Source organism: Pteropus alecto, unplaced genomic scaffold, assembly GCF_000325575.1.
Source record: "Pteropus alecto unplaced genomic scaffold, ASM32557v1 scaffold87, whole genome shotgun sequence".
NCBI classification, from domain to species: domain Eukaryota; kingdom Metazoa; phylum Chordata; class Mammalia; order Chiroptera; family Pteropodidae; genus Pteropus; species Pteropus alecto.
In genome coordinates, this window is record NW_006443225.1 from 10757017 (window position 1) to 10783571 (window position 26555).

Consider the following 26555-nt stretch of genomic DNA (forward strand, 5'->3'; position numbering starts at 1 on the left):
GAATTTGACTTCTCTAGATACTTCATATAAGTAGAATCATATATTTATCCTATTGTGTCTGTCTGGCTTATTTCACTTAGTATGTCCTCAGGGTTCATCCATGTTGTAGCATGCACTAGAATTTTCTTCCTGTTTAAGTTTGAATATTCCATCATATTATCAACCAAAATACATATATGCATATATATCACCTTATCAAACAAGATACATATATATATATATATATACACACATATATATGTGACATATATATATCACATTTTGTTTATCCATTCATCCATCAGTGGATGTTTTCCACCTCTGGTTTCTACCTTTGGCTATTGTGAATAATGCTGCTATGAACATAAATGTACAAATCCTTTTGAGAACTTGCTTTCAATTATTTTGGGTATATACCCAGAAGGAAATTGCTAGATCATGTGGCAATACTGCTAATTTTTTTGATGAACCACCATACTGTTTTCCATAAGGGTTGCACCATTTTACATTCACACCAATAGAGCACAAGGGTTCCAATTTCTCCATATTCTTGCCAATACTTTTGTTTTTGATGATAGTCATCCTTACGGCTGTGAGGTGGTATCTCATTATGGCTTGATTTACATTTTTCTAATAGTGATATTGAGCATCTTCTCAAGTACTTATTGGCTATTTGTATATCTTCTTTGAAGAAATACCTACTCATGTGAAGAGTTGCCTTTTCAGTCTGTTGATCGTATCTTTTAATGCACACAAATTTATTTTGATGTGGTCTATTTTTTGTTGCTGTGCTTTTGGTATCATCCTAGAAATCATTACCAAATCCAATGTCATGAAGCATTTCCCCAGTTTTTCCTAAAGGTTTTATGGTTTTAGTCCTTACATTTAGGTCTTTGATCCATTGAGTTAATTTTTGCATATGATGTAAGGGGAAGGACCAGCTTCATTCTTTTGCATGTGGATATTGTTTCCCAGCACCGTTTGTTGGAAAGACAGCCCTTTCCCCACTGAATGGTCTTGGCACCCTTGTCAAAAACCATTTCACCATGTATACAAAGGTTATTATCAGGCTTTTATTCTGTTGCATAGGTTTGTCTGTCTTTGTCAGTGGTTTTTAGTAACTGAGAAATGTAGTCTTTACCCTTGGCCCACTTAACCTTTATCAAATACTAGTGTTTCCCTACCTTCCAATACCTCCTTCTCCCTACTTCTTCCACCTCTTTACATCACCATTCAACTTCAAAACTATAATGACTGTTTTATCAGATGGCAAATTTCTGTAGTTTCCAAACTAATCATCCACATATTTCTCCCACTGGCCCTGGTACCACTTTGTACATTTACTGAACCTGTTTTCTGGTCTCAAAAAAAAAGATTTAAATAATCATTATTGAAATACTCTATTAAATAGTTCAGACTTAGTTTTAAAACTTTCACTAGAACATTTTGTTGAAGTATGATATCATATTAGGAATTTTATGGAACATTTCTAATTTACACTTTTCCTTCTTCATTTAGGGACCACTGTATTTCGTGTTGCTCCAAATGCAGTATTTCCTTTTGAACTGTATAATGAAGAATATTTAGAGAAAAGGGATATCTATCTGACTCAGTGCCAACAACAGCTCCTACAGTTTATTGCCACATATGGACCTGGGACAACTATTTTTGCTAGCGATGAATAGCCAATCCAAGGAAAAAATCTTCATTCCTATTTAAGCAGTGGAAAAAAAGTGCAAATTGATTTTTGAAGTCACACTTCAGGTAGTGTATATTACAATATCTTTAAAAATACAAAATATCTCTTCAAATCATTTGCTAATGGAATAAGCATTAATCTAACTACCAAACCTAACAGCAGAACCTTAAAACTTAAGAGAATCCTATTTAAAAACTTTAGTTAGCCCAGTATACCAGTAAACAGATAAAAGTACGTTGCAAGCTAAGCAACGTAAAAAGATGGTTAACTTTTATGTAGTTCCCTTGATTCGTCACAAGATGGCAATAGCGCTTTAGATGAGTACCTACAATTTAAAACTTTTTTCTTGCACTTTTGAACTTGACAAATTGATGAGTAATTTATATAACCAGAAGCCTTGAATATAAGGATTTTCATATTTTACTAGATATTGACATGTCCATTATATGTATATTGTTTTGGAAGCCCTAATTGTGGAGTCAGGAAAAGCCTTGGAAATTTCCCATTTTTTATAACCTAGGTTAAACAAACTAATTTACAACAAATCAAGGAGCACATGGCTCTTTAAACCTAAGTGGTTACAAGATACCAAAAGGCAAAGAAACCATTTGCAAATGCAGTCATTTTTGGAGGGAATATATGTACTCTCTGAAAAGGCAGACAGCATTAGAAAATACACTTGTATTGTAAAATCTCCAAATCTTCAAAAGATAATTTTTTCCTGAAAGGAATGTTACCTTACCAAGATACTACCATGCACTGATTCTTTAGAAACTGGTACTTCAAGGAGTGTCTTAACCATAAGGTGGACATCTAACTCTGTGGGACTTTCACTATTTCCTTAGTCATTTGACAATCTTTATTATCCACTAGTGCCAGACTAGTTTTCAGAAGGCAGTTTTTAAAAACAAATTATAGTTCTATAAAGATCTTATTTTGTGGCTTAATTGTATTTTATAGTTTCCTGGTTAAGGCAGAAACATTTCTATTTTATGATAGGATCTGCAAAATGGCCATTTTACAATTTTAAAGTGTTATTGTTCTGTTGATGAAGAGGACTAATATTGAACACTGGTAAGGATGGTTTTCAAAAGTTGCCTCTGATGTGGTTATGCTGCTGTACACATTTTATGCTAACCCTGATGAAAGCAAATGTCTTGACCCAGCCAGGAATTCAGTTTTAGAATTCTTACCAATTCTCAAGCTCTGGACAAACTGGACTATTGTCTCGATTTTCCTTAATATTGTATACTACTTGTACTAGGATTGAGATTATTTAATTCAAATGTTAAAGCAAATTAAAACAAATTTGCAGGTTCCAGGTGAATCCTTTATTTGCAAGTAGCAATTAATTCATTTGAGAGCTTAGGAGATTCCAAACTAGTTGTTCCACACCCCTCCTTATCATGGGGTATATTCCAAGACCCCAGTAGATGCCTGAAAGCACGAATACCAAACCCTATACGTACATACCTGAAGTTTAAAAATTAGGCAGTGAGAGATTTAACTAATAGAACAATTATACTATAAGTTATAAGGGTTAACATAAGCACTACCATGAGACAACTAAGTGATTACTGGGCATGTAATATGCAAAGATTCATGCTACTCAGAATGCAATTTAAAACATGATTTCTAGATTTTTTCATGTTAATATCTGCAGACCACTGGTAACTGAAACTGTGGGGGGAGAAACTACTGCATTATTTTTAAGGCATAACATCAGGTTCTGAGGGGAGGCCAGCATAGTTGTCTAGTATGCAGTGAATAGAGCCTCCAGAAATCCTCTATAAGGCAAGAAAGGGTATGAGAACTGGAGGTACTAGAAATGTCTCCCCACCTGTATGCCACCTCAGTCACTATTCACAGATGTGCTAGTTATTAACAAGAACATACTATCCCAATGTTAAAAACAAGTTTAACTAGTGATGATGAGAATGGAGCTGTTTAAGGTCTTGATATATTTTGAAGAAAACAGATTTTGTTGCCCAGAAATTAAGTGCTCAAACGTGCATTTTCTACATAATTTACGGAGGCAATCAATGTTAAATATTGATTTTATTAAAATATAAATTTTCATCATTTGCGTCATCTTCTTGACCAATTCATTTTTCCTCCCAAAATGTTGCATGCCACATCTCTGGGGGGAAAAAAAGAACACAGAAACAGTGAAAAGCATTCTATACTCAGACACAAAGGAAATCATTCAGCTCACACACAATGGCAACAGGAAATGGCCCCAGACCTTTATCAGATATATTTGAATTATCAATAGATGGGGTTCCTTGACAAATCAGTTACCTGAGGCAATGAATTTTTAAACATCACAGCTGGACTTGATCATTCATCTGCAGCCACCTATATGCTGAAAAGAACATTTCGCCACTTTAGTAAAAAACAACAACAAAAGTCAAGTTAGTTCACATAATCTCAATATAGATTACTGGCACCTCAGTCTTAAAATTATTTCTTCAAAGAAACCCTCTGCTGGGTAAACGGCAAAAAGTAATTTAAGTCATCATTGTGCCAGTTATTAAACCTGTCAAAAATGTATTAAGCATTTTGGTACTGCTCTTCAGAACAATACAAATATGTTAAAAAGCACACAATTTAACATTTACTGTTCGTACCTTGTTACATGCAGCTGTGCTCCTAGTGGTTTAGTCATCTTGTTTAATTTTCGGAAGACATTCATCATGACATCTTCAACTCCTAGGCTCTGTTGCACCTGAAAATCAAGTTTTTCATTGTGAATTATTTGTACTTGAACCTGTTTGTTTGGCATCTTATATGTAGGAATGGTCCAGTAAGTTTTTTCATTATCGGGAACCACAAATGTAACTATACATGTAGTCTTCCTGACTCCTGACCCATTTTTTAATAACATCGAGACTATATAGAATTGTTTTAACATATCTAATGGAACACAAGAATGTAACTGCTGCTTAATTCTACTTTTTTTTGGTAGTCGAAACAGATAAACCCAAAATTCAGTTATCTACGATTTAAGAATGTTAGTCCTTTTAGACTGATTAGGCCCTAACAATTCCATAAATGATCTTTCCAAGATGGAGATGGATTCGTTAGCATGAGATAAGCAGGGAAAATGGTGGCTAAATATTTATGTTCTTCACTGTGGCACTATTGATTTTAAGACATGATAGTCCTAATGAGTACCCAACCATTGCTTTTCTGTCTCACACCTTGACAAAGATATGAGCCGGGTTAAAGGTTAGATATGACACCAAGTGTACAACCCTCCAACTAAATACATTACAATAGCAAATCTAACAGTTTTAGAGCAGACATATTTTTGTTGGCATTACTGGACACAGTCTATAAAATTAAATCCCAAGTTGCCTGAAAGCATATTTAGGTACTGCAAAGGGCATGGCCAGGGCCACCGATATCTTATAGGATACATCCAGGAGGATAAATCATTGAACCAGACATCTACTGGAAATGATTTATGAAGACATCAAATGCTGGACCTTCCAAAACAATTTATCATTTTCGAGTCCTGAAATGCTGAAATACTTCACACACAATATCCTGAAATGCTGAAATACTTCACACACAATATCAAGAGCTAATTCATTGAGTATGTAAGTGATAACTTGCCAGTTTATGTATCTAAGCAACCAAACAGTGCTCTAAAACGAGGCTCCCATTCCTAGTACTTTATATATTTGCTTGGTATTCTACTCCCTCACATAATCCAGTGTTTAAAGAACTTGATTTTCAGACTATGGGTTATGAATAATTCCAGCTTGGAAAATTTCAGTTTAATGATTCATGGGAACTGAGAACTACAAGCGTAGTCCTTTTTGTGTAAAACCTGTAACAAGAAAAAAGAATGTTTGGAGATACATACTTACAATAAAATTGCTATCTATCCCACTACCCTCAAAAACTCAAGAGACTGGACATAAAAATCCAGATGGGCACCTCAAATGTAAGGCAAAAGGAATGAGATAGGGAAGCAAATAGATACTATGGTACTGGTATTATTCCAGCTCTTAAATGAATTGGTGGGCTCCTGTGTATTATGTTGCAGAGTGTACATGCATATCCATATTTTTATCAAACATTTAGTTTGTAAATAGGATTCAAGCCACCCAGGCCTCAAAAATAAGGATTGTAATCCCAAATATAAACTACTTTAAGCCATCACATTTGCCCTGTTAAGATTGTTTTGGATAAAGCAACGCATTTCAAATTTGGGGAGAGAAACCACATGACTATGCTAAGTCTCATCGATGAGATACTCATTCGAAACTTGTTTTTGAATAGGCAACATGTTCCATTCCAGTCACCCGGCTGTTGATCAGTTTTCTTCTCTATTTCGTCCTGAAATATACATCTCTATGTAAACGCAAGCATCTAAGAGTATAGCAGGCATTTACTGGCTTAAGAGTCTCCTATTTGGTACACATTGTTCTCCAACTTCAATGCTATGTCTTTAGAGCCTATTTGCAAAGATCGAGGAACAAATGCCGACAAGTGCTCCACTGTGTCGAGAACTGTTAGTGCGCAAACTGTCCTGTTAATTTTAAAAATCAAAGTACAGCTAGGTAAAGGTTGTGTTAATACCTGAGAGAATCCCATCCCAATTTATAAAATGCTTCCTTACTAAAGATAAATCGCCCATTTAAGGGACCTGCTACTGTATACTAGGTCTACGGTAGTATCCGCACACAAAGGTTTACGAGGAGTATAAAAGGGCTCTGCCGAAGGCTCGGGGTCGGGGGGCGGACACGAAGCCACAGGCCGTACCGTACCTTCCAGCCGCCTCGGAACCAACTGATCAGAGGCCCTTAGTTTCTGAGCTGAGAAGATTTGGAATCTTGCGTTTACTAAAGAGAAGGGTTGGCTAAGACTCGCAGGTGGTTACTCACAAAATGCGACTGAGCAGATGGCGCGGAAGAAAGCTCGTGGCCGCGTCAAGTGGGAGTGAAAGGTGCCTCCTGGGCCGACCACGCGACGGTGCCGACCGCTGGGCTGCAGCCGGGTAAGGGATGGAGACCACCGGAATGGAGGCCCCAGGCGGAACGGACGCAAGGTCCTGAAGCGGGCATGGGCTCCGGCAGGGAGTCGAGTCCCCGACAAAAGGAGAGAAGGAACTAGGACCGCGGGGACTCCCACCTTGAAAAGCCTGGCGACCCGCCCGCAGGCGCTGCCGCCCGAGCCGCAGGGTCCGCATGGCCTACAGCTCTCAGCGGGCCTTCGCCCAACAGCAGCCAGGCGGAAAAGGAAGCGCGGCGGCCGCCGGTGGCTCTTAGAGGGCTGCCGGCCTGGCTCCTCCCCTTCCGGGCCTGGCCCCGCCCTTGCAAGCGGGGCGGGAGGCAGGCTGGGGGGGTGTGCCCTGGACGTCGCTGTCTTCCTGGGCTTCTCCACCTGAGGTGGCGTGCCAGGCCTCAAGTTTACAGGAGGGTGGCTTTTGGAACTTCCATGAGGCTTTCAAGGCTCATGAGAACCTCATCTAGAGCTAATTCATTGAGTATGTAAGTGATAACTTGCCAGTTTATGTATCTAAGCGACCAAACAGTGCTCTAAAACGAGGCTCCCATTCCTAGTACTTTATATATTTGCTTGGTATTCTACTCCCTCACATAATCCAGTGTTTAAAGAACTGGTGGTATTGGACATTTCAGTTGAGAGTAAGGTATCTGGAATGACCCCTTCACACACTAGAAAAAAAAAAGTTTTATTTTCCATGTATTATAGCAATAGCTATTGTTTCTATTTTTATTAATAATAAGAGGGTTAAAAACATTCGTAAATCAGTCAGCTGCCTGTTTATGAACATGTAATTTGCTATCGATTTTTGTGCTTTATGTTTTACAGGCATACCTCGTTTTATTCTGCTTTGTTTTATTGCGGTCATGGATGTGTTTTTTACAAATTGATGGCAAGACTCTCCAAAAAAATGACGACTGGCTTTATTGTAGCGATCTGGAGCCCAAAACGCAATATTTCTGAGGTATGCCTGTATTACTCTTGTTTCTCTCAATTATTATGTATTGAGTCCTGGCTGCAAAGCACTAGGTTTAGTGCTGGAGAAGACAGGTTGATGATCTTGTTGCCTGAAAGAATACACATGGAAGCATATAATTAAACAATTACATCAGTAAAAGATATATCATCTCTCCTTTAAAAATTGAATGTCTAAGAAATTGATAGAAAATCCAGTACAAAAATATGTTTGTCTCAAAGAAACATGGTATGAAAATCTAAACCTAGCAATATAAATTGTGCTTATACTCATTTTACCAAAGGATTCCTTTCTGTATAACGTTTTGCTAAATGCTTTACAGGGATTTGAATTCTTTGGGGCCCTGAGTGGACATACTTTCTTGTTAGGTAGTGATTTGGGCCTCAACCTGCCATCACAGACTCATGAGGGAATATCACTTCTACAAGCTAATTTTGCAACCTGGGCAGCCACCTCCACTAGGCCTTTGCCTATAACTAGGTGGGTAGATGTGGGAGCCACCATTACTGAAAGGTGTAGAGGAGAGTGTGAAAATTAATTCTAATTTGTTTAAATGGAATCATAGAGTATGTACTCTTTTTTTGTCTGGCTTCTTTCACTCAGCATAATTATTTTGAGACTCATCAATGCTGCTGTGTGTAACAACAGTTAATTCCTTTTTACTGCTGAGTAGTATTCCTGTATATGGATATACCACAATTTGTTTATTCTTTGCCTCATTGATGGATGTTGGTTTTTTTTCAGTATTTGACTATTACAAATAAAGCTACTATGAATATTCATATGCAAATCTTTGGACATGTGCTTTTATTTCTCTTGGTAAACACCCAGGAATGGAATGGCATGGTAGGTGTGTGTTTAACTTTATACCATTTTACATTCCCACCAGCAGAGCTTGAGTGTTCCAATCATTTCACCTTCTTTGACTATGCCAACACTTGGTTTAGTCAGCCTTTTAAAAATGTTAGACATTGAAATAGGTATGTGGTGGTATTTCACTGAGCTTTTAATTTGCCTTTCTCTAAATAATAATGAGCATTTTTTGCAAGCTTATTTGTTATCTGAATACCTTCTTTGATGAAAAGTCTATTCAAACCTTTTTCCCATTTCAAAAAATTGAGTTGTTTGTTTTCTTATACTTGATTTTGAGGGTTCTTTATATATTTGGGATACAAGTTCTTTATAAGATATCTTCTGCAAAGATTTTCTCCCAGTCTTTATTTTGTCTTCATTCTTTCAACAATGTCATTCAAAGAGAGGTTCTTCATTTCGATGAAATCCAATTTGTCAATGTTTTTTCTTATATGGATTTGACTTCGGGTGTTATGTCTAAGAAACTTTACTTAACTCAAACTTATGGAAGATCTTTTTTTTTTTTTTTTAACCACAGACTACTCAGTTATCCCTCAGGAGAATAAGTATGTCTTTGGATCACTCAACTAGGCTTATCAAATGGCCGTTTCTGTCAAAGATTCACTTTGAATCCCTCCCTAGCTATGTCTATATGAATTATGTCATGAATTTTACCCAAATTCAATTAACCCCCTCAACATCGAAAGATTCATCCTAAACCAGACCCTCAAAAAGCTCATAAATGTCTTTCCTTTGCCTTCTTCATTTGGAGATATTATTAAGACTATATCAAGTACAGCATATTAACAGATTGCTGTCATCCTAATTTCATTTTTATATTTTTCAAACTGAGATCAAGGAAATACTTTTTTGAATCCCCCTTATTCTGGATTATAAAAATATAGGAGGGAAAGCGCTGTGAGGAATTTAATGCAATAAACAAACATGTGTATGTATACGCACTGTAAAAAAAAAAGAAAAAAGACTATTTCAAAGCAGTGGTCTCCCTTGCTTCCCTTATCCTCCCTCCTTTACAAGTTTTTGTGATAATAAACTCAGCTCTGCTTACCAACAGGTTATTTTGTTTGATTTTTCAGGGAGTCAGCAGTCACAACATTCAAAAAAAAATTTTTTAAAACTGTAAAACTCATAGAAAAAAACATAGGGGGATATCATCATTACATTGGCCTTGGCAATGATTTCTTGGCTATGATACCAAGAGCACAGGAAATGAAAGAAAAAATAGATAAGACGTCAATTAGACGTCAATTAGACGTCACCAAAATTAAAAACTTTTGTGCATCAAAAGATACTACCAAGAGACTGATAAGAGAGATGAAATGGGAGAAAATATTTGCAAAGCATACATCTGATGAGGGATTAATATCCAGAATTTTTGAAGAACGCCTACAACTCAGCAGAGAAAAAGCCCATTTCAAAAATGGACAAAAGACATGAATAAGCATTTCTCCAAAGAAGTTACACAAATGGCCAATAAGCACATGAAAAAGATGCTCAATATAACTAGCTATTAGGGAAATGTAAATCAAAACTACAATGAGATACTACTTCACACCCTATTATCAAAAAATCAACAATAAAATATCGTGTTGGCAAGGATGTGGAGAAATTAGAAACCATTGCTGGTGAGAACGTAAAATGGTACAGCCACTGTTGAAAACAGTATGGCAATTCATTAAAAAGTTAAACACAGAATTATCTTATGATTCCACAATTCCACTTCAGGGTATATACCCAAAAGAATTGAAAGCAGACTCAAACAAATACTTCTATACCAATGTTCATAGTAGCATTATTCACTATAGCCAAAAGGTAGAAACAGCTCAGATGTCCGTGGATGGATGAATGGATGAACAAAATGTGGTATATACATACAATGAAATATTATTTAGCCTTAAAAAGAAATTTTGCTATATGCTACATGGCAGATGAATCTTGAAGACATGCTAAGTGAAATAAGCCAGGCAAAAAGGACAAATATTATATGATTCCACTTAGAAGAGGTGGTTAGAATAGGCAAATTCATAGCAGTAGTAGAACAGTGATTACCAGGAGCCGGGATGAAAAGTGGATGGGGAGTTATTGTGTAATGGGTACAGAATTTCTGTTTGGGATGATGACAAAGTTCTGGAAATGGATAATGGTGATGGTTTGTGAATGGATTGTGAATGTACTTATTGCCAATAAATTTTACACTTAAAAATGCTTAAATTGGTAAATTTTGTTATGTATACCACAATAAAAATAAAATTATATTTTAAAAAGAGAGAAAAAGATTCACACCTTTGCATGGCCTCATCTTTTGCTTCCCCTCTCGTACTTCATACCAGTCACCTTGGTCTACTCTTACTTTTTAGAACATGCCAAATAATTTTCACATCTGAAGACCTTCGTTCTTGCCTGGAATTGCTGTTTTGAATGGCTCACTTCTTTCCTTTTTTTGGTCTTAGCTTCTCTGCCCATTTCTCAGTGAGGCCACACTTGCCCTGCCTATTTACAGTGGACCCACTATAAATCATCTCCCTTCTTGTTTTCTTCATAATTTATAATTATCTTACTTGTTTGTTTTTAAACTTATTGACTTTTGCTGCCCTCACTGGAGTATACATTCTATGAGAGGCCAGATCTTGTCTCTTTTGTTCATCTTTTTTTTGTTCATCTTTTATTCCTAGCACCTAATATAATCCTTAGGACTTAATATCTATTGAATTATTGAATAAATTAATGATAGATCTATATGTGCTGATTTGGAATATTTTTAAAGATATATTAAAATTTAAAAGCTAGGTGCAGAAAAGTCTTTAATTAAAATCTTATTTTTGGTTAAATTTTTGGTTAAATATTTTATATTTTATTGTATGCCATTCTCTACTGTTTGGATTTTTACTATGTGTATGCAATTTTATAATTAAATTTAAGAAAGAATTATTAAAGTAGTACATTTTCTCTTATGACTGCAAAAATAGACCGTTTTTGAGATTTGCCCCTTCAGCCCTGACTGGCATTGTGAAAAGTGTTTGGTATTCTCCAGCAGTAAGTGCATCCCTGGGGGTTGCTGGTCTCCAGATTGCTGAACTGAGTTAATGCATCAGTTGTAAACACAACTAAAACCACATCAAGGGAAAAGTTTCATGGTTTAAATCTAATATAGTAGTTTATCAGAAATAACTTTAAAAGTAGCCATTCTTTGATAGTATAACCAGGATTATCTTAAAAAGTTTACATTTTGGAGGTAGACATACATCAGGATTCAGGGAATACAGAACATTATTTTCTTAAAAGCTTTCAGAACCTATATAGTCTGCACTTACACATGTAAATCTCATTAGTAAATTAATACATTTGGCCTTCACTCTTTTTTCTTATTTAGTGAATGATTTGGAGAACCTCCCAGTCCCCCTAGATGTTTGCAGCAGAAAATGAGGTTGGAACTGGAAGGAAGTTGGGTATAATAACCATATGCTTGTGCTTTTTCTTGCTCAAGAGTAAGCATGTCAAAATAGAGTTAATGCAAGAAAAATATAAATGACCTTAGTCATAAATGCATGACTTTTATACATAAGATCCTTTTACCTCAGGCAAGATTATTTTTAAACATAATATTGACATTAAGATAATCATAGCATTTATACCTCTCATCAAGGTTAAAGTTCCAAATCTGTGAAAAAATACATTAAATTGTCAGAAAATAGGGCATTGATCCGAATGAAAGCTGATTCTTAAACACTTAAAGTACATGAACTTTACTGAGATGATTTCAGTGAAAATTACCTAAATTACTTGTGATTTCTGCCCGGATCTAAAATAATGAGTCCTGTAATTGTCAATGTGAGACACTAGGGTTTTCCTTTTCTGTTTAAAAATTTAACTTTTATGTTAAGACTAAGACTTGCAAACAACTACTTAAGTCCTATGACAAAATCCAAATGTAATGGAATGTTATTAAAATTATTCAAGCTGACCAATGGGACCTGAGAGGAAGTCTGCTAGGGGACTTTAGGGAAAGTTTCCTTCTTTGATGAAAAGGCACATATGGGAAGAAACAGCTCTTCTTTCCTAGATATTATCATCTGTGAAAGAATTCTTGCCATTTATTAAGTGAGGGAAGCTTGCCAAAGATGGCAAAGTAGAAAGGAGGAGAAGGAACCAAACAACCACCAAATTAACCAGCCAGGGAGCACTCCAGCTTAGACTTCTGGTTATGTGAAATAGTACACTTTCTTACTGTTTAAAAAAAAAATTAAGAATGATTACACAGAGAGTTAAGAATGTGGAAGTAATTGAAAAATTCAAACTAAAGTTAAATTATGATGTTATTTGTACCTCACTGATGATCTAATACAAATCGTCCTGAAATCAATACCCCATTAAACTTAAATGCAGTATAGATTCTGAATGTTTCTTCTATAATGTCTTCTTGTACATATCTATGTCCAGTGGTATTCTGGTAAACAGGATGTAAAAAACAAATAAACCCCCAAATCCTGATTTGTGGTATTTTCAGATTTTCATGGTGTGAATACTCCCATTATGGCTGATTTCAAGCTACTATTTAACAACTGGCTCACAGAACACCTGAATGCTTCAATAATTAATACTTGCTTTTCACAGCACACCATTGTCCCTAGAAGCTGAATTGCTGGATTGAAGGATTGAAGGTTAAATGCATCTTCATACTTAATATAGTCAAACTGCTTTCAAGTGGTTGTACCACATCCTTATCAAAACTTACTCTTTTCAGAATTTAAACATTTTTGCAGGTCTGATAACTGTAAAATGGTATTTATTATTATTTTAATTTGCATTTTCCACGAGGTTGAAAAGATTACATATGTTTTCTTTTTCTCTTAAATTTGTTTTTATGTTTTTAATCATTCGGGTTTTCTCTTTTGTAAATCATAGTTTCATCCAATTTTTGATTGGAGTATTTGTAAGTTTTATAATTTATTAATGGGATTTCTTTACATATTTTAGATACTAATCTTTAGTCAATCAACAGTTACATGCATTGCAAATAACTTCCTCCAATCTGTTTTATTTTTCATTATATTTATGGTGTTTTTTGTTGTTTGGAATTCTGTACTCCTCTCTGCATTACTAACAGCTCCCCAACATCCCTCACCTCTGCATTTTTGTGAAAGATTTCTGGCTGCCCTTAAAAATATTAAAATCCTTTAATGTACCTTTTAAGGTCCTTTTTGATTTAAAAATTGGGAGTGATATAGTACTTATTCCTAGGATTTTTGTAAGGATTAAATGAAATAATATACGTGCAGTAACCATCCTCCTTCCCCATGCACTTGCTTTCAAAGCAGCATATTCTTCTCAACTTGCTTTTCCCCCTATGCCTAGAATGTGCTTCTCGTCCCTCTTTGCCTTCTCAGGAAAACCTTTCTTGATCTCTTAAGACAGGGTCAGGTTCCCATGGCAGATATTCTTGTGGCTCTCCTTATGGCCATCCCCAGCCGTCTTCCTTGATAATGAAACCCTAATTTTATTTATATTATGGGCCTACTCTTAGTGCTGAGCTAATCGTTGGCCTGCTTCTCCTACTACCTGTTGTAGATGCTGGGGACTGGCTCACTCAATAGATATTCCAGCCTCTTTTTATCTACATTTCTGTACTTCAGAGGCTGGAAAGCTAAGCATTATATATTCCAAGATTCTCTTGCAGATAGATTCTGGATATGAATTGGGTCCTGCCAGTCAAATGCATTGGTGTAAAATTCTGAATTCCAAATTGAGTTATATCAGGAGAAAAACAGGGTACAAGGCATCCATTTTGCTGACATATATGCTGCAAAAGTGGTGTGCTTCTGGAGTCAGCCACTGTGGGGACAGCTTTCCATTTGTCAGGCAGAGTCCAGACTGTGGCAGAAGTATCAGCTGCCTTCGCAGCCCAGTTCCGTGGAATGTCTTTGGAAATTGTTCCTATAAATTCAGCCCAAGCTTGTTTAATCCCAATGATTGTGTAAGTTACTAATACTTATAGTCCTCTATCATTTTAAACTAGCTGAAGCAGATACCTTAACCAAACCCAGACCGATAAACATTCCTTACATCTGAGGATAACCTTGTGACCCAGTTCTGGCTAATGATAAGTAGAAGCTTTGGACCCTGATAATTTTATGAAGCCATCTTACCATTTGTAGATTTCTCTTACATGAGAGAATAAAGTCCTAATTTATTTAAACCACTATAGTTGGGTCTTTCCTATTAGCAACTGAATGTAATTCCTAACTGATATGGTAAGCAATGAACAATGTGTGCCATAGTATTAAAAAAAATATTTGTGGACCAACTAATGATTGATGAACAAAGGCACTGAAGCATGAAATAGCAGCGCATGCGCGTGTATGTGTGTGTGTGTGTGTGTGTTTTACAACTTAAAGTATAAAGTAGGAGGTGGTGGAGAGTAAAGAGTGAGATAGGTGGGGGTTTCATAGGTCAAGTTAAGAGGTTAGACATCACCCTTAGATGATAGACATTGAAAGAATTTGAGAAGGTGCGTTACATCCTCAGATTTCCATTTTTGATAGGTTACTTGGGTGTAGCCAATACTGAAGCCAGGGAAAACTCTGAAATTTATAAATTGTGAGGTAAAAAATGATGACTACATGCAATAATTATTCTTATGTACATTTGTGAATGTAAGTGTATCTTTAGGGAAATTTTTTGATGTGGAATTCCAAAGTCAGAGTGTGTACATTTAAAATACTGACAGATATTGCCAGATTGTGTTTAAAAGAGCTTACACTCCAACAGTCCCCATTTCCCCATCTTCACCAATAGTGGGTATTTTTAGTTGGTATTATTTTTTTTCTACATGCTTCCATTTAATATTATGTGATGTGTGAGTAGGGGGGAAAGTTTGAGGATAAAAATTATAGATTTATTTTCATCAAAAACATACTTGCTCAAACATTATGGTCTGGTTGGAACAAGTTAACTCTAGTATGCCAGAAAATGAGTCTTCATCATTTACCCTCTGAGTCCAGTTAACCATTTCCCCCTAGTATTGTTGAGATATAATTGGCATATATCATCGTTTAAGGTGTACAGCATAATGATTTGATATATGTATGTGCTGGGAAATGATCACCACAATAAGTTCAGTGAACATCCATCACCTCACATAGTTTCTGTTCTTGTGATGAGAACTTTAAAGCTCTGCTCTCATAACAACTTTCAAATATACAATTCAGTATCGTTAACTGTAGTCACCATTACCTCCCATAACTTATTTATCTTATAACTGGATAGTTTGTATCATTCTGCTAGGTGAAGTATGTTATTGCATTGCTGTTTAAATTTCTGTGTCTTAATCATGAGTGAGTTTGGATATCTTGTCATAAAGATATTGGCTATTTGATTTTTTAATATAAATTGCTTATTTATACTATTCGTAGAATTTTCTGAATTGCTTGTCATTTTCTTTTTAATTCCAAGGGATGATTTTATTTAAAGGCAATTACTGTGACTCTCATATATGTCATGAATTTTTTCGCTGTTTTGCTTTTTGTCTTTTCACCTTGTTTGTGGTTTTGTTTGTTTGTTTGTTTGTTTTATGAGTTTATTTTTATGTAGTCAAAATCACCCATGTTTTCCTTTGTGGCTTCTTGGATTTTTCGTGTGTCACGCTTCACCTTGCCATCCTTAACTCTCCATCTAATGGAACTGAGCAGCCAGAGGAGACATGCCTGACTTGCACTGAGCTGCCTACATGCATTTTCTCAGCTCTTATTTCACATCGGCTTTGTGAGCTGAGGGGAAGAGGGTGAAAGGCAAGGGAAATTTCTTGACACTAACACTAAGCCAAATGCTTATCACAGTGAGAGACCTGCAGCAAAGAAGGGTGTTTTCCACCAGACTAGGGGTGGCAAACTGGAGTGCCCCAAGCACCCAAGCAGCTGACAGCACAGGCAGCCTAGCAGAGCAGATAAGAAACAGACCCTCAGAGCCAGGCTGCTTGGGTCTCAGTCCTGGCTCTGCCATGAGGGAGGTGGGCGACGCTGGGCAAGCTTCTCACACTCTATGAATTTTCCTAATTCATTTACCAGGGTCCGCGAGTGTCCTCAGTTATCATCACAATCACTTATTTACATGGTGTGTTCAAAACTGTAAGATCAAAAAATGGAATACTTAACAATTAAGTTGTAAATTCTCAATGCAGATATTCAGTTTCGATGGTATTAGTAGGTTAAAATGTCCACACTGTGACTTGAATGTCAGGAAAATACAGTAGCTTTCTTCATGTCCTGTATCCACTCTCATCTTATTCTGGAATCCCTGTCTTTGAAGAGGAAAAATATCTGCCAAACAGGCAAACAGTTAAATATGCAGAGTCAGGTAGAAGCTGAAACTCTTATCAGGGCTGTTTCCCCTCTCAGTGGGCTTCCCACCTGCCCTTCCTCTTCGATTCCTGGTTAGCTTCGGGGAGTTTTGTATCTGAGGAGGTAGAGGGAGGGACACAAGCTCCCAGGCTTCCTGTCCTCTGGGTCTAGACCTGACTGACAGAGTGTGTCTGTTACTTCTGTGTCGTGCTGGTGTCACTGCTGAAGCCCTGAGTCGTGCTTACGACCTTCTGTTTTGAGGTGCCCCCTATCTTGTCGTCTCCCCGATCCCTGGCATCGTGGCCTGGGTACTCTCAGCAGCCTCTGCACTTGGCTGCAACATGTCCCCTGCCCTCAGCCTCTGCCCTCAGCCCTTGCCTCTCCCTCCTGCCCCTTTCGCTCTGAGCATAACCCGGGGCTTCTCCGAGGGTCTGCATCCTCCCAGCTTTGGCTCGAGGAGAGTGCTGAGGTCAGCCCTGTCCCCTCTTCCTTGCTGCCCCATGCTCCCCTGCTTTGCCTGAGGCAGACGACAGCAGTGTCTGCACTGTGGCTGTTCTCCCTGCCTGTCCCTTGGCCTGACTCTCCTCTCGCTGTTACCACTTCGAGTAAAACTTTATAGACCTCTGATCTTAGCCCTTATACATAGAGGGCTGCTCTTGGAAATTAGGATTCTCTCTTACTAAAGTTTGATTATTAGGCCCACTATCTTGCTGGAGATTCTGAGCCAGTTTTGTGATTTCAAAGGTGTGCAATGGCTTCATTCCAGAAGGAATCTGCCCTTAACCAGAGGCTCTTAATTCAGTGAGTAGGGGACGCTGCAGGCTACCAGATCAGTTTAATAGAACTATAGGGATCCACTCCTCTCCTTAGTAAACTATTTCGCACCCTAAGACAGGGGTCCCCGACACCCGACACCTGGGCTGTGGACGACTATGCCTGTGGCTTGTTAGGAACCGGGCCTCACAGCGGGAGGTGAGAGGCGGGTGAGTGAGTGAAGCTTCATTTGTATTTGCAGCTGCTCCCTAGAGCTGGCATCACCACCTCAGATCATCGGCATTAGATTCTCATAGGAGCATCCGTCCCTGGTGCCAAAAAGGTTGGAGATGCTGCAATAAAGACATCTCTGCAGCGGCCAACATGATTCCCTTAGAAATCAACACATGAATTATTTGGCATCATTATAAGACAAGCTGCTTGTTGGCCCTATACAAAACTGTATTGTTCTTGGCTGGCAGGGACAAGAAATTATAAATCACAGATTGCTTTGATCCAAATTTACATGTTAAATATCTTATTTCGAAAGGATAACTTAATCTAAGTTCTCATTCCTAACTATGTATATAGGCTGTTGCAGATTTTATCAATCATGTATTTTATATGAAAAGCTATGAACTTTGACTCTTCCACCGCTGATACATTCTGTCAATCTGATGACAAAATCTTTTTTTTTTTTTTAAGTCATTGCTGGAGGATGTGGTATCTATAGTTTCCCTGATGATGTACAACTAGTAGTGTACTATTGCTGTTTTCTCCATGGTACACACTTTTAATTTTGTTTTTGTTGTTATCGTAACTTTAAAAATCTCCAAAAACTAAGATCCAGATTTTTCAAAGGAGCACTAGGCAAATATTATAACATTGTATATCTCAGAGCAATTAATATGTACTTTTGTTTTGTTACATACTGGCAGCTTGTGGTCTTATATGTGACTGTTATACTGAAAAAAAATAAATGCCCCTTAAATCCTATAGATTTGCTTCCTGTAAACCTGGAGTATGGCCCAGGTGGTACCACAGCACACTTGGGAATGAGGGACAGTTAGTGTTCTTGCCTAACTACAGAACCCATAAGGGCTTCCCTTCCTGTGTTTACGTAAGTCTTAGTTTTAACTCGTAAGAGAAACTCACTCAGTGAAGTATACCTCAATCACTCAAACTCTTTCATTATAAATTATACTGTAGCATTTAGCTGTCAGAAGCTTTTAAATTATAAACCCAAGAATAATCTTAACTATTAGGCTTAAAGATTATGTCAATAGTCATTTCCTGTGCATATGAATGTTACTGAAGAAACTCATACTCTCAGGACCAAGATGTCCGTGGGGAGCTCTGGGGAGAGGGACTGAAATCACTTGTCTCTATTTTTATGGTCATTAGAAATTGGGGGCCATTTAAAACAATGTGAGGTCTAAATAAGAATTGATTTTAAACATTCTTATTATCAAATAAGTTCTGAAATCACTCATTTAAAAATCTTTAAATGTATGCTATTATGAGGCATCTTAATTCTTTGCATAGATGGGTATATCATTTGAGTCAATTAAAAAAAAATTAAGTTGTATTTAAGAAAAAAAGGCCTGTGTAAGATTTTCTACTCTGTGCAGCACACCTGTGCCTCTTGCTGGCTGTACAGCCTTGTACTGGACTCATCTTGAAAGGTGGGCTATAACCAAGTGAAAAAAGCGGTGTGCGATGGCAGAAACAGGAGAATCAAAGGAAGAAGGAGGGAAGCAGGAAGCTATTTCCAGATCTTCCTGTCAGAAAGAGAAGGCCAGTTCCACTGCCTCCAGTCAGGCTCTCAGTGTCATGTTCTGGGACACAGAGAGACTGCCTTGAAAAGGAAAAGAGCAGAGCGAGAAAAAAAGCTGCTAATGCTGGGCACGCCTGGCCTGAGAGGTCCAGAGAGTAGTCACACCAGGGCTCAAGAAGGACTGGGCCCGGGCGGTTCTATTTCTCTCTCCCACTAGGCAAGACCAGAAGCTGGACGATGTCTAGAGTGGTGATGCTGGTGAGAATGGCTTAACCCAAGACAGCAACTTCCTATCACCCTACATGATAGTTGCTGGTCTCCCCTTTTCCCCCAACCCATACAAGCCCCACCCAGGCCTATGGCCCCTCTAGGAATACACACTTGGATTACATTCGTGTCCTCCCTTCCCATGTTGAAAGGAAACTGAGCTTTCTGTGAAAATGAATGGTGGGAGATGAGAGCATGTCACTCAAGATCCACCTTTGGTCAAGATTGAAGACATGGGGAATGAGGAGGCAAGAGGGACGGAATAAGAAATACATTCCAGAAAGATGTATAAATCCCACTTCCTTATAGGGGATGCATTGGGGAACAGTCATCTCAGTAAATTTCCTTAGGGCAGTGGTTTCCAACCTTTGTGGCCCCAGGGACCGTTGCTCCTATGAGAATCTAATACCTGATGATCTGAGGGGAAGCTGAGGCAGTGATGCTAGCGCTGGGGAGCGGCTGCAAATACAGATGAAGCTTCCCTCGCACCACTCACCTCCTGCTGTGCGGTCCGGTTCCTAACAGGTACTGGTCCACAGCCCAGAGGTTGAGGACTCCTGCTTTATTGGCTTATTTCCTCAGAATGGCACTCTGATACACTGAGACCTAAAGAAAAAGATTACATACAGGATTACCTATCCCCACTCAAAACAAAACAAAACAAAACAAACAAAAAACCTTACTAGAGCCTGAATACTTTCTCTTTAATCGATAACTGGTTAGTTGCTTTTATGAATATAAAATGAGGCCCTTTGAGAGAAAGAGAAATTACTGAATAATTTAACCTAAAAAGCAATTTCAACTAAAGTAATTACTGTGTATTTCAGTAAGGTCAGTGAGCATTTATTTTCTTATCACACAGCTTCTTCTAAGTTTAAATAAAGTCTCCATGAATAGATCAGACGACCACTGTTAGGGATATCTGCAATTCTGCAGATTGAAGTAGTTTGGTTAAAAAAGCCTTATAAAAATGCAGAGCCACTCTTTGTATTACCCAATAACATGAACACATATCCCTACCTTTATTCTATCCCACGCTGACTTCCACTGGCGGTCTTTTATTTTCCACTTCATTCCTTTTATTATTTTATTTTTTAAAAGGGGTACATATATATTTTTAATATAGCTTTATTGATGTATAGTTGGTGTATGTTAAATGACACTGTATTTTTATAATCAGAAAAAAAAAAACATTTTTAACGTGTTGGGACTCAAACCTCTACAAAGGCATTTCCTTATTCCCCCCAAATTATCTTTATAGAGGAATTTAAATACATGTCACATCCCTGAGAGAGCTGAATGAACTGAGAAATTTAACTGAGGATTTCTCTTGCAGTTTATGGGCTAACGTTATGATCCAAATATACTCCTCCACAGTCTTAACGTATTATATTACTCCATTGAGGACAGCATGGTGAAGGAGCTAACGCCAAGGAGAAAACCACTAGAAAGATTTTCAAATGTACCTTCAGCATTTTTTAAATATCCACAGAGGCAGATGCAAATTTAATGGACTCAATTAATTTTCAAATTAGCACTTTATTTTATTTTAATACCCCATGCACCATGAATCAAAACAGCATGCTCCCTTGAAACTTTGGGTGAAAATATGCAATTTCTCCTCTGAGATTTTCCAATTCAAAAACTGTTAGCATATTTAGCAATTTACTAAAATGCTATGACAGAAATATGCTTCTTTGGCATTAAAACATTTGTAACTGGACAAGAAAAAATAAAAAGTAATACTGTGAAAAGCAAAGCTTAACTATATAACAAGATGATTTAGAGAAGTCTGATAATTCACTAGAAATCATAATTTTTTCCCAATTAAATGCTTTTAAAAACTATAGCCAAATAGATTATTATCAAGAAAGCCATTTTGATTTGCTATCAAATTTAGTATTTACACTTCATTTTCAAGTAACTTTAAAGAAGTTTTGACTTTATTCCTTAAGATAAAAGGTTATTCTTAGCATTTCTGATGCCAATAACTTAAAATAGTGAATGGGTGAATCCATATCTCATTTTACTTTTTATCCCTTTCAATGTTATATGAGTAATATATTCACAGATGTTGAAATATACATTTTTGCTACATATTAATATGTACAAAGCTTTTATGATATACTTTTTAAAGACATGCTTCTGTCACATTACAAAGAGATATTCACATCACAATAAAAGTTAAAAACTGTCAATATGAGCCAAAACATGATCGTGTTCAGCTGAATCAAATGAATGATAGTTGTTGTCCTCGGATGGTCTTTTATTTCATTTCATCGTCAAAAGCTGGTGAGGAGAAAATAAAGTGGTGGTTCAACTGCTGTATTAATTCAACCAAATCTATTAATGCACCTTTCTATTTGCTAATCTTGGATCAGATTCGACAACTTTAAAACTAGGTTTTTGAGAAATAAATGAACTTTATAGTTGGAAAGTGGAATGGTAAAGACTGAGGGGAAAAACAAGAAAGGGAGAAAAAAGGGAATCTAAGTCAGCAAAGACATGACAAAAGAGACAGATGATTTCTTTTTCAGGTGTCTCTATCGCACCCTGTCGTTTTGAGATTCCAAGTGTTCCCTGGCCAACATCTCTACTTCCCGGCCATGACCCCCAAGCTCCTGTTGAAAACTGAAACCACTGGTGCAGTCAGGCAGAACGGCTGCTCCTTGGGCACCTGACCTGCAGTGCAGTGGGAGAGGACCACAGCAGAGGGCCTTCCCTGGTCATAGGTTCAAATCGGGCAGGCTCAAAGTGCTCTGCTCTGGCCTGATGTATCTCAGGATGGTCACTCTGTGTCCTTAGACCCTCTCAAGGTGCAGACCAGTGCCAGAATTCCCAGATTAGACAGGATGTCTCTCATTTCATAACAGCTAAGTAGGTAGATTGTGAACAGCAGCTGAAGAGTGGAGAAGGAGCCTGGCCAGAGCTGTGATTGTGAGCGTCACGGAGGGGCTCAGTTGGGGCCCCAATATGCCACTCTCTCTAGGGTGGCTGCAGCTGTATCTGCTCACCTAGTCCAGGACCTGAAAGAGAGTGGGGTGGAAATGGAGTGACCAGAGAGGAAGGTGACGGAATCTGATGACCAGTGACACTCATCTCTTGTTCACACTGGGTTGCAGGGATTCCCAATGCCTTCCACAATTTGGAAACATAATGAGATATTTAGTAATCCTCTAGGAAGGTGACCAAGCCTGGTCCTATGAAGCAAACCATTTCTGATATTCCAAATGAGTTTTCTAAGAAAAAAAACTAGTTATAGAAGTTACTGCATCATCGTATTACCTCGAGTCTTTTCAGACATATTCAGCTAAAACTGAATAAATGATCTCACACCTTCCAACTGAAATAGATTCTTAGACCAACTTTAAGCATAGACTGGTTTTCATAACAATGTGATACTGGTGTATTACAAACACAAATTTTATTTTCTTAAACTAGAAAGATTATCAATAGAGATTAGCTTCTCAGTTTGTAATGAATATGCTACAGAAATTGTGCATTCTGTAAATATATGTAGGTTTTTGCTTTTGTGTGTCTTCTGCACTATATAGTAGTGACTATCTCTTACACTAAATAGATAAACTGTGTGTCATACAAGACGGATTATTTCATTCCACATTTACTTAGATTAGACAGATGAGTCTGAACATCTAACTATGGATTCATATGTAAACTTTCAGAAATGATGAGTGTTATGTCTGATGTAATAAATATAGAATTATTTCATACTACTTAAAAACAATAGACACTGCTTTCTTCCAGCCCCCATCAGGGAAGAGGCTAAGGCTGTGAGTCTGCTGGAGCACTGCCATGATTTGCTTTTTCTCCAGAGATGGAATGCTTCAGAAACTGACCAGTAGCACCAATGTATAATCTTGATCGCATGGGCCATTTCTGAAAAAGAATAAACAAGAATCCAAAAGTTAGTATCTATGACAGATATAATCTGTAATACTAATAATAAAATTCCAAATACTTCAGTGCAAATGCAATATGATGTAGGTCGTAACAATTGTAATTATGAAGTCTAAGGGACAGCATGAAAAAATGTTTATTAGTGCTAACAATGAAAGAATATACCCAGACTTTGATTATAACTGTATAAAATAATATGTGTGCACGTGGACAAGAAATAATGGAAAATGAATATAGTAGTGTAGGAAAACATATCTACTCACAATGTTTCAGTTCAAACTAAAACCTAAAACAAAAACCTAAAGCAAGATTCCTGGCTTTAAAGATATTTTTAAGTTATATGTGGTAAGTATTATATGTCTATATGTGTCAGAAAACTACAATGAAAAGTGATTAATTCAATTATCTAAACATTTTAGCTAAAAGCAACATCTGGAAGTTGCAAATATTAGAATGTTTGGTGTTATATAAATAGAACATTCAGGTTAAATGTCTGAATGTATTGACATCACATAGCTCTAAACTTTCAGTAATCAACACATTTGTATTCTGATTGTGACTTTTCTAAATTCATCTTTAAAATGAACAACGTCTCAAACTATATAATTTATTGCCCAATAGGCATGATGATGAAAAAATATATTACATAAGTAGCCCTTTTAGAATGGACTTGTCTTTTTTTTGGAGGGGGTTGTCATATAATCCATTTATAGTTCTAAGGTCCTTGGAATATTAAGGATTACATTACCTTTAGTTACCCCAAATGTACGGATGATCACACTAATAATAAAAGATAATTTAATATTTAAGCATTTTGGTAGTGTCTGTAAAATAATGTGTTACAGGTGGTTTCAGTTATGTATATAAAATCTCTTCCCTCAGAACCTGCATAGCACATGGTTATAGCTCTCTTATGGCACATATAATAGTCTCCCTTATGTATTTTTGTCTCCAACTCTATTTAGGACAGGGATTGAGTCATATTCTTATTTGTAGTCACTCTGCTAACAGGGCTTTGCATGTAGTAGGCAGTTAGTAAATGGTTTTAAAACAGACTAGTAACTTGTTCAACAATCACCAATTTCATTAAGAGGTAATCTTTGGCCTTGTTTCATTATCTTTAGCATTTTCTTTTAAAGTCAAAATAATCCAGAGGACAAATCAGATTTAATTTTTCTTAAAAGGGTTATAAGACTACAAAAATATTTGGTATATGAATCAAATGCAAAAAAACTCTTGTTAAGCTTATTGTTACCTGAAAATTATGGTTCTAACATTACTCATTCAAAAAAACATGGCCAAAAACTAAGATGAAAAACAACTTGATTTCTCATCTGAATTATATCTCCCACAAAGAAGCATTTAACAGATGCTTTTTGTATTCAAGTGTACTTAATGTTAAAAAAAAAAATTTCTTAGAGTATGTGGGAAATGTCAAGTTTAAAAAAATCTAATATTAATGGTATATTAGAATAGCATTCTAAGGCACACTTCGATACAAAACCCATTAATAATGACTTTTCAGCTGAGACTGTTATATAATACATGAATGGAACAGAGTCTATCATAATATAAATAAATACTTCACATTTTTATCTTTAATATATGAAATAGTTTGAGTCATCATTTTGATTATATTTTGCAAAGTAAATTTTGTTAAACCTCACCACAAAATTTTAAATTCATTTAATATTAAAGGGTGTAATTTACCACATTTCGATAATGATTATCAATAATTTATTGAACACTGATATACTTAAGGCTACATCCTAATTTTGTATTTGTGTGTGTGTGTGTGTGGCAAAATGCTTCAGAATGGTGGAACCAAAAATTTGAAAATTTAGCTTTAGAAAATATAGAGAAGATAATGCATTTTGAGCAGAAAGCCAGATCAATGTAGGATTTCAAAACAATCAAGTCTAGGAGAAAAAGGCAATGCAGAATCTAAATACTGCAATATAGGTAATAAAATTATAATCCTATATACCATATTAAATGGAAACCCTGATCATTCTACCTATATGTATAGAAAACAGATTCTCTTGCCTAATTTTGTACATTACAGAATTTGAATATAGTATTTAATCAGCTCAACATATATGCCAAACTATTATAAAAATTACATAAACACATTGTAGTTTTTCTAACACTCTTGGTAGCTGTCTGGTCCATAACAGTTAACCTTTATTACAACGGACTGAAAATTCACTCTGTGAGGATTCAGAACAGTATTGTTCTCACCAGTTTTACAATAAATTTTCAACATTGGTTTCCTAGGGACGGGTAATTCCATTACCCCATATTTCATGAATATTTAATTCATGAAACTTTTCAAACATCTGATAAAAACCACAATGTAACTATGTAAATTAAAAACACTTAAAAACTCGAAGACTCATAAATGTAACTCTGATACTAAAAATTACCAAGCACCTTACCAGGCACCCCTCCAGAAACCGCTCGCCTGGGAAGGACATCTTGTAGGTTGCATCCTCTAAGCTGCGTGAGACGCCCCTACGCAAATAACCCTGGTTTAAATCCACTACCTTCGCCTGTTAAGTTTAGCCTTTTGCAGTGGGGACTCCTTGGGTCAAGGTCGCTCTGCCGGTCTGACCCAGCCTCCCCCTGAGGGAAGGTGAGAGATCGGTGGCATCTGCCTAGGGGCTGGCAGGCCGGGCAAGTCAAGGTGCCCTGCTGCCCGCCCCCAGCTCCGCAGTGCGCCTTGCCGCCTACCTTGACAGGGTGCAGGTAGCCGTCGCCGCGCAGGGCGCCCAGTCCGGGATCCGCCGGAGCCTCGGCGTCATCCTGCAGGCTGCGGGTGAGGTGCGCGATGTAGGTGGTGGCCAGCAGCAGCACGTCCAGCTTGGACAGCTTGGTGTCGGGCGGAACGGATGGCAGCGTGCGCTGCAGCTCCAGAAAGGCGTGCCGTAGAGTCTGCACTCGGCTGCGCTCCCGGGCCCC

General features: G+C 37.2%; 2 protein-coding genes, 1 long non-coding RNA gene and 1 other non-coding gene across 7 annotated transcripts in view; 1 reads left to right on the forward strand and 3 right to left on the reverse strand.

Moving 5' to 3' along the window:
* The window catches only part of MCMDC2 (minichromosome maintenance domain containing 2), a 33449-nt gene extending 29689 nt beyond the window's left edge, over window positions 1–3760 (forward strand). For 3 of the 4 annotated variants that reach the window (XM_006924012.3, XM_015598695.2, XM_025041121.1), the window contains one exon: window positions 1498–3760. In XM_006924012.3, the coding sequence (XP_006924074.1) occupies window positions 1498–1664 (167 nt within the window). In that variant the 3' untranslated portion in view covers window positions 1665–3760. The remainder of the gene's footprint in view (window positions 1–1497) is intronic. The other variant, XR_003043666.1, reaches the window with a different exon arrangement.
* Window positions 3718–6936, reverse strand: LOC107196550. Its single transcript, XR_001517986.2, has 4 exons — window positions 6577–6936; window positions 4309–4406; window positions 3980–4043; window positions 3718–3818 (listed from the first exon to the last, which is right to left on the reverse strand). It is a non-coding gene; the product is annotated as an uncharacterized LOC107196550 (long non-coding RNA).
* Window positions 4121–4209, reverse strand: LOC112472730. Its single transcript, XR_003043751.1, has one exon. It is a non-coding gene; the product is annotated as a small nucleolar RNA SNORD87 (small nucleolar RNA).
* Window positions 6937–21195: 14259 nt separating the features above from the next.
* The window catches only part of TCF24 (transcription factor 24), a 6394-nt gene continuing 1034 nt past the window's right edge, over window positions 21196–26555 (reverse strand). The window contains exons 2-3 of the mRNA XM_015598603.2: window positions 26328–26554; window positions 21196–23573 (exon numbers count right to left, since the gene is read on the reverse strand). Coding sequence (XP_015454089.1) covers window positions 23460–23573; window positions 26328–26554 — 341 coding nt within the window. The 3' untranslated portion in view covers window positions 21196–23459. The remainder of the gene's footprint in view (window positions 23574–26327; window position 26555) is intronic.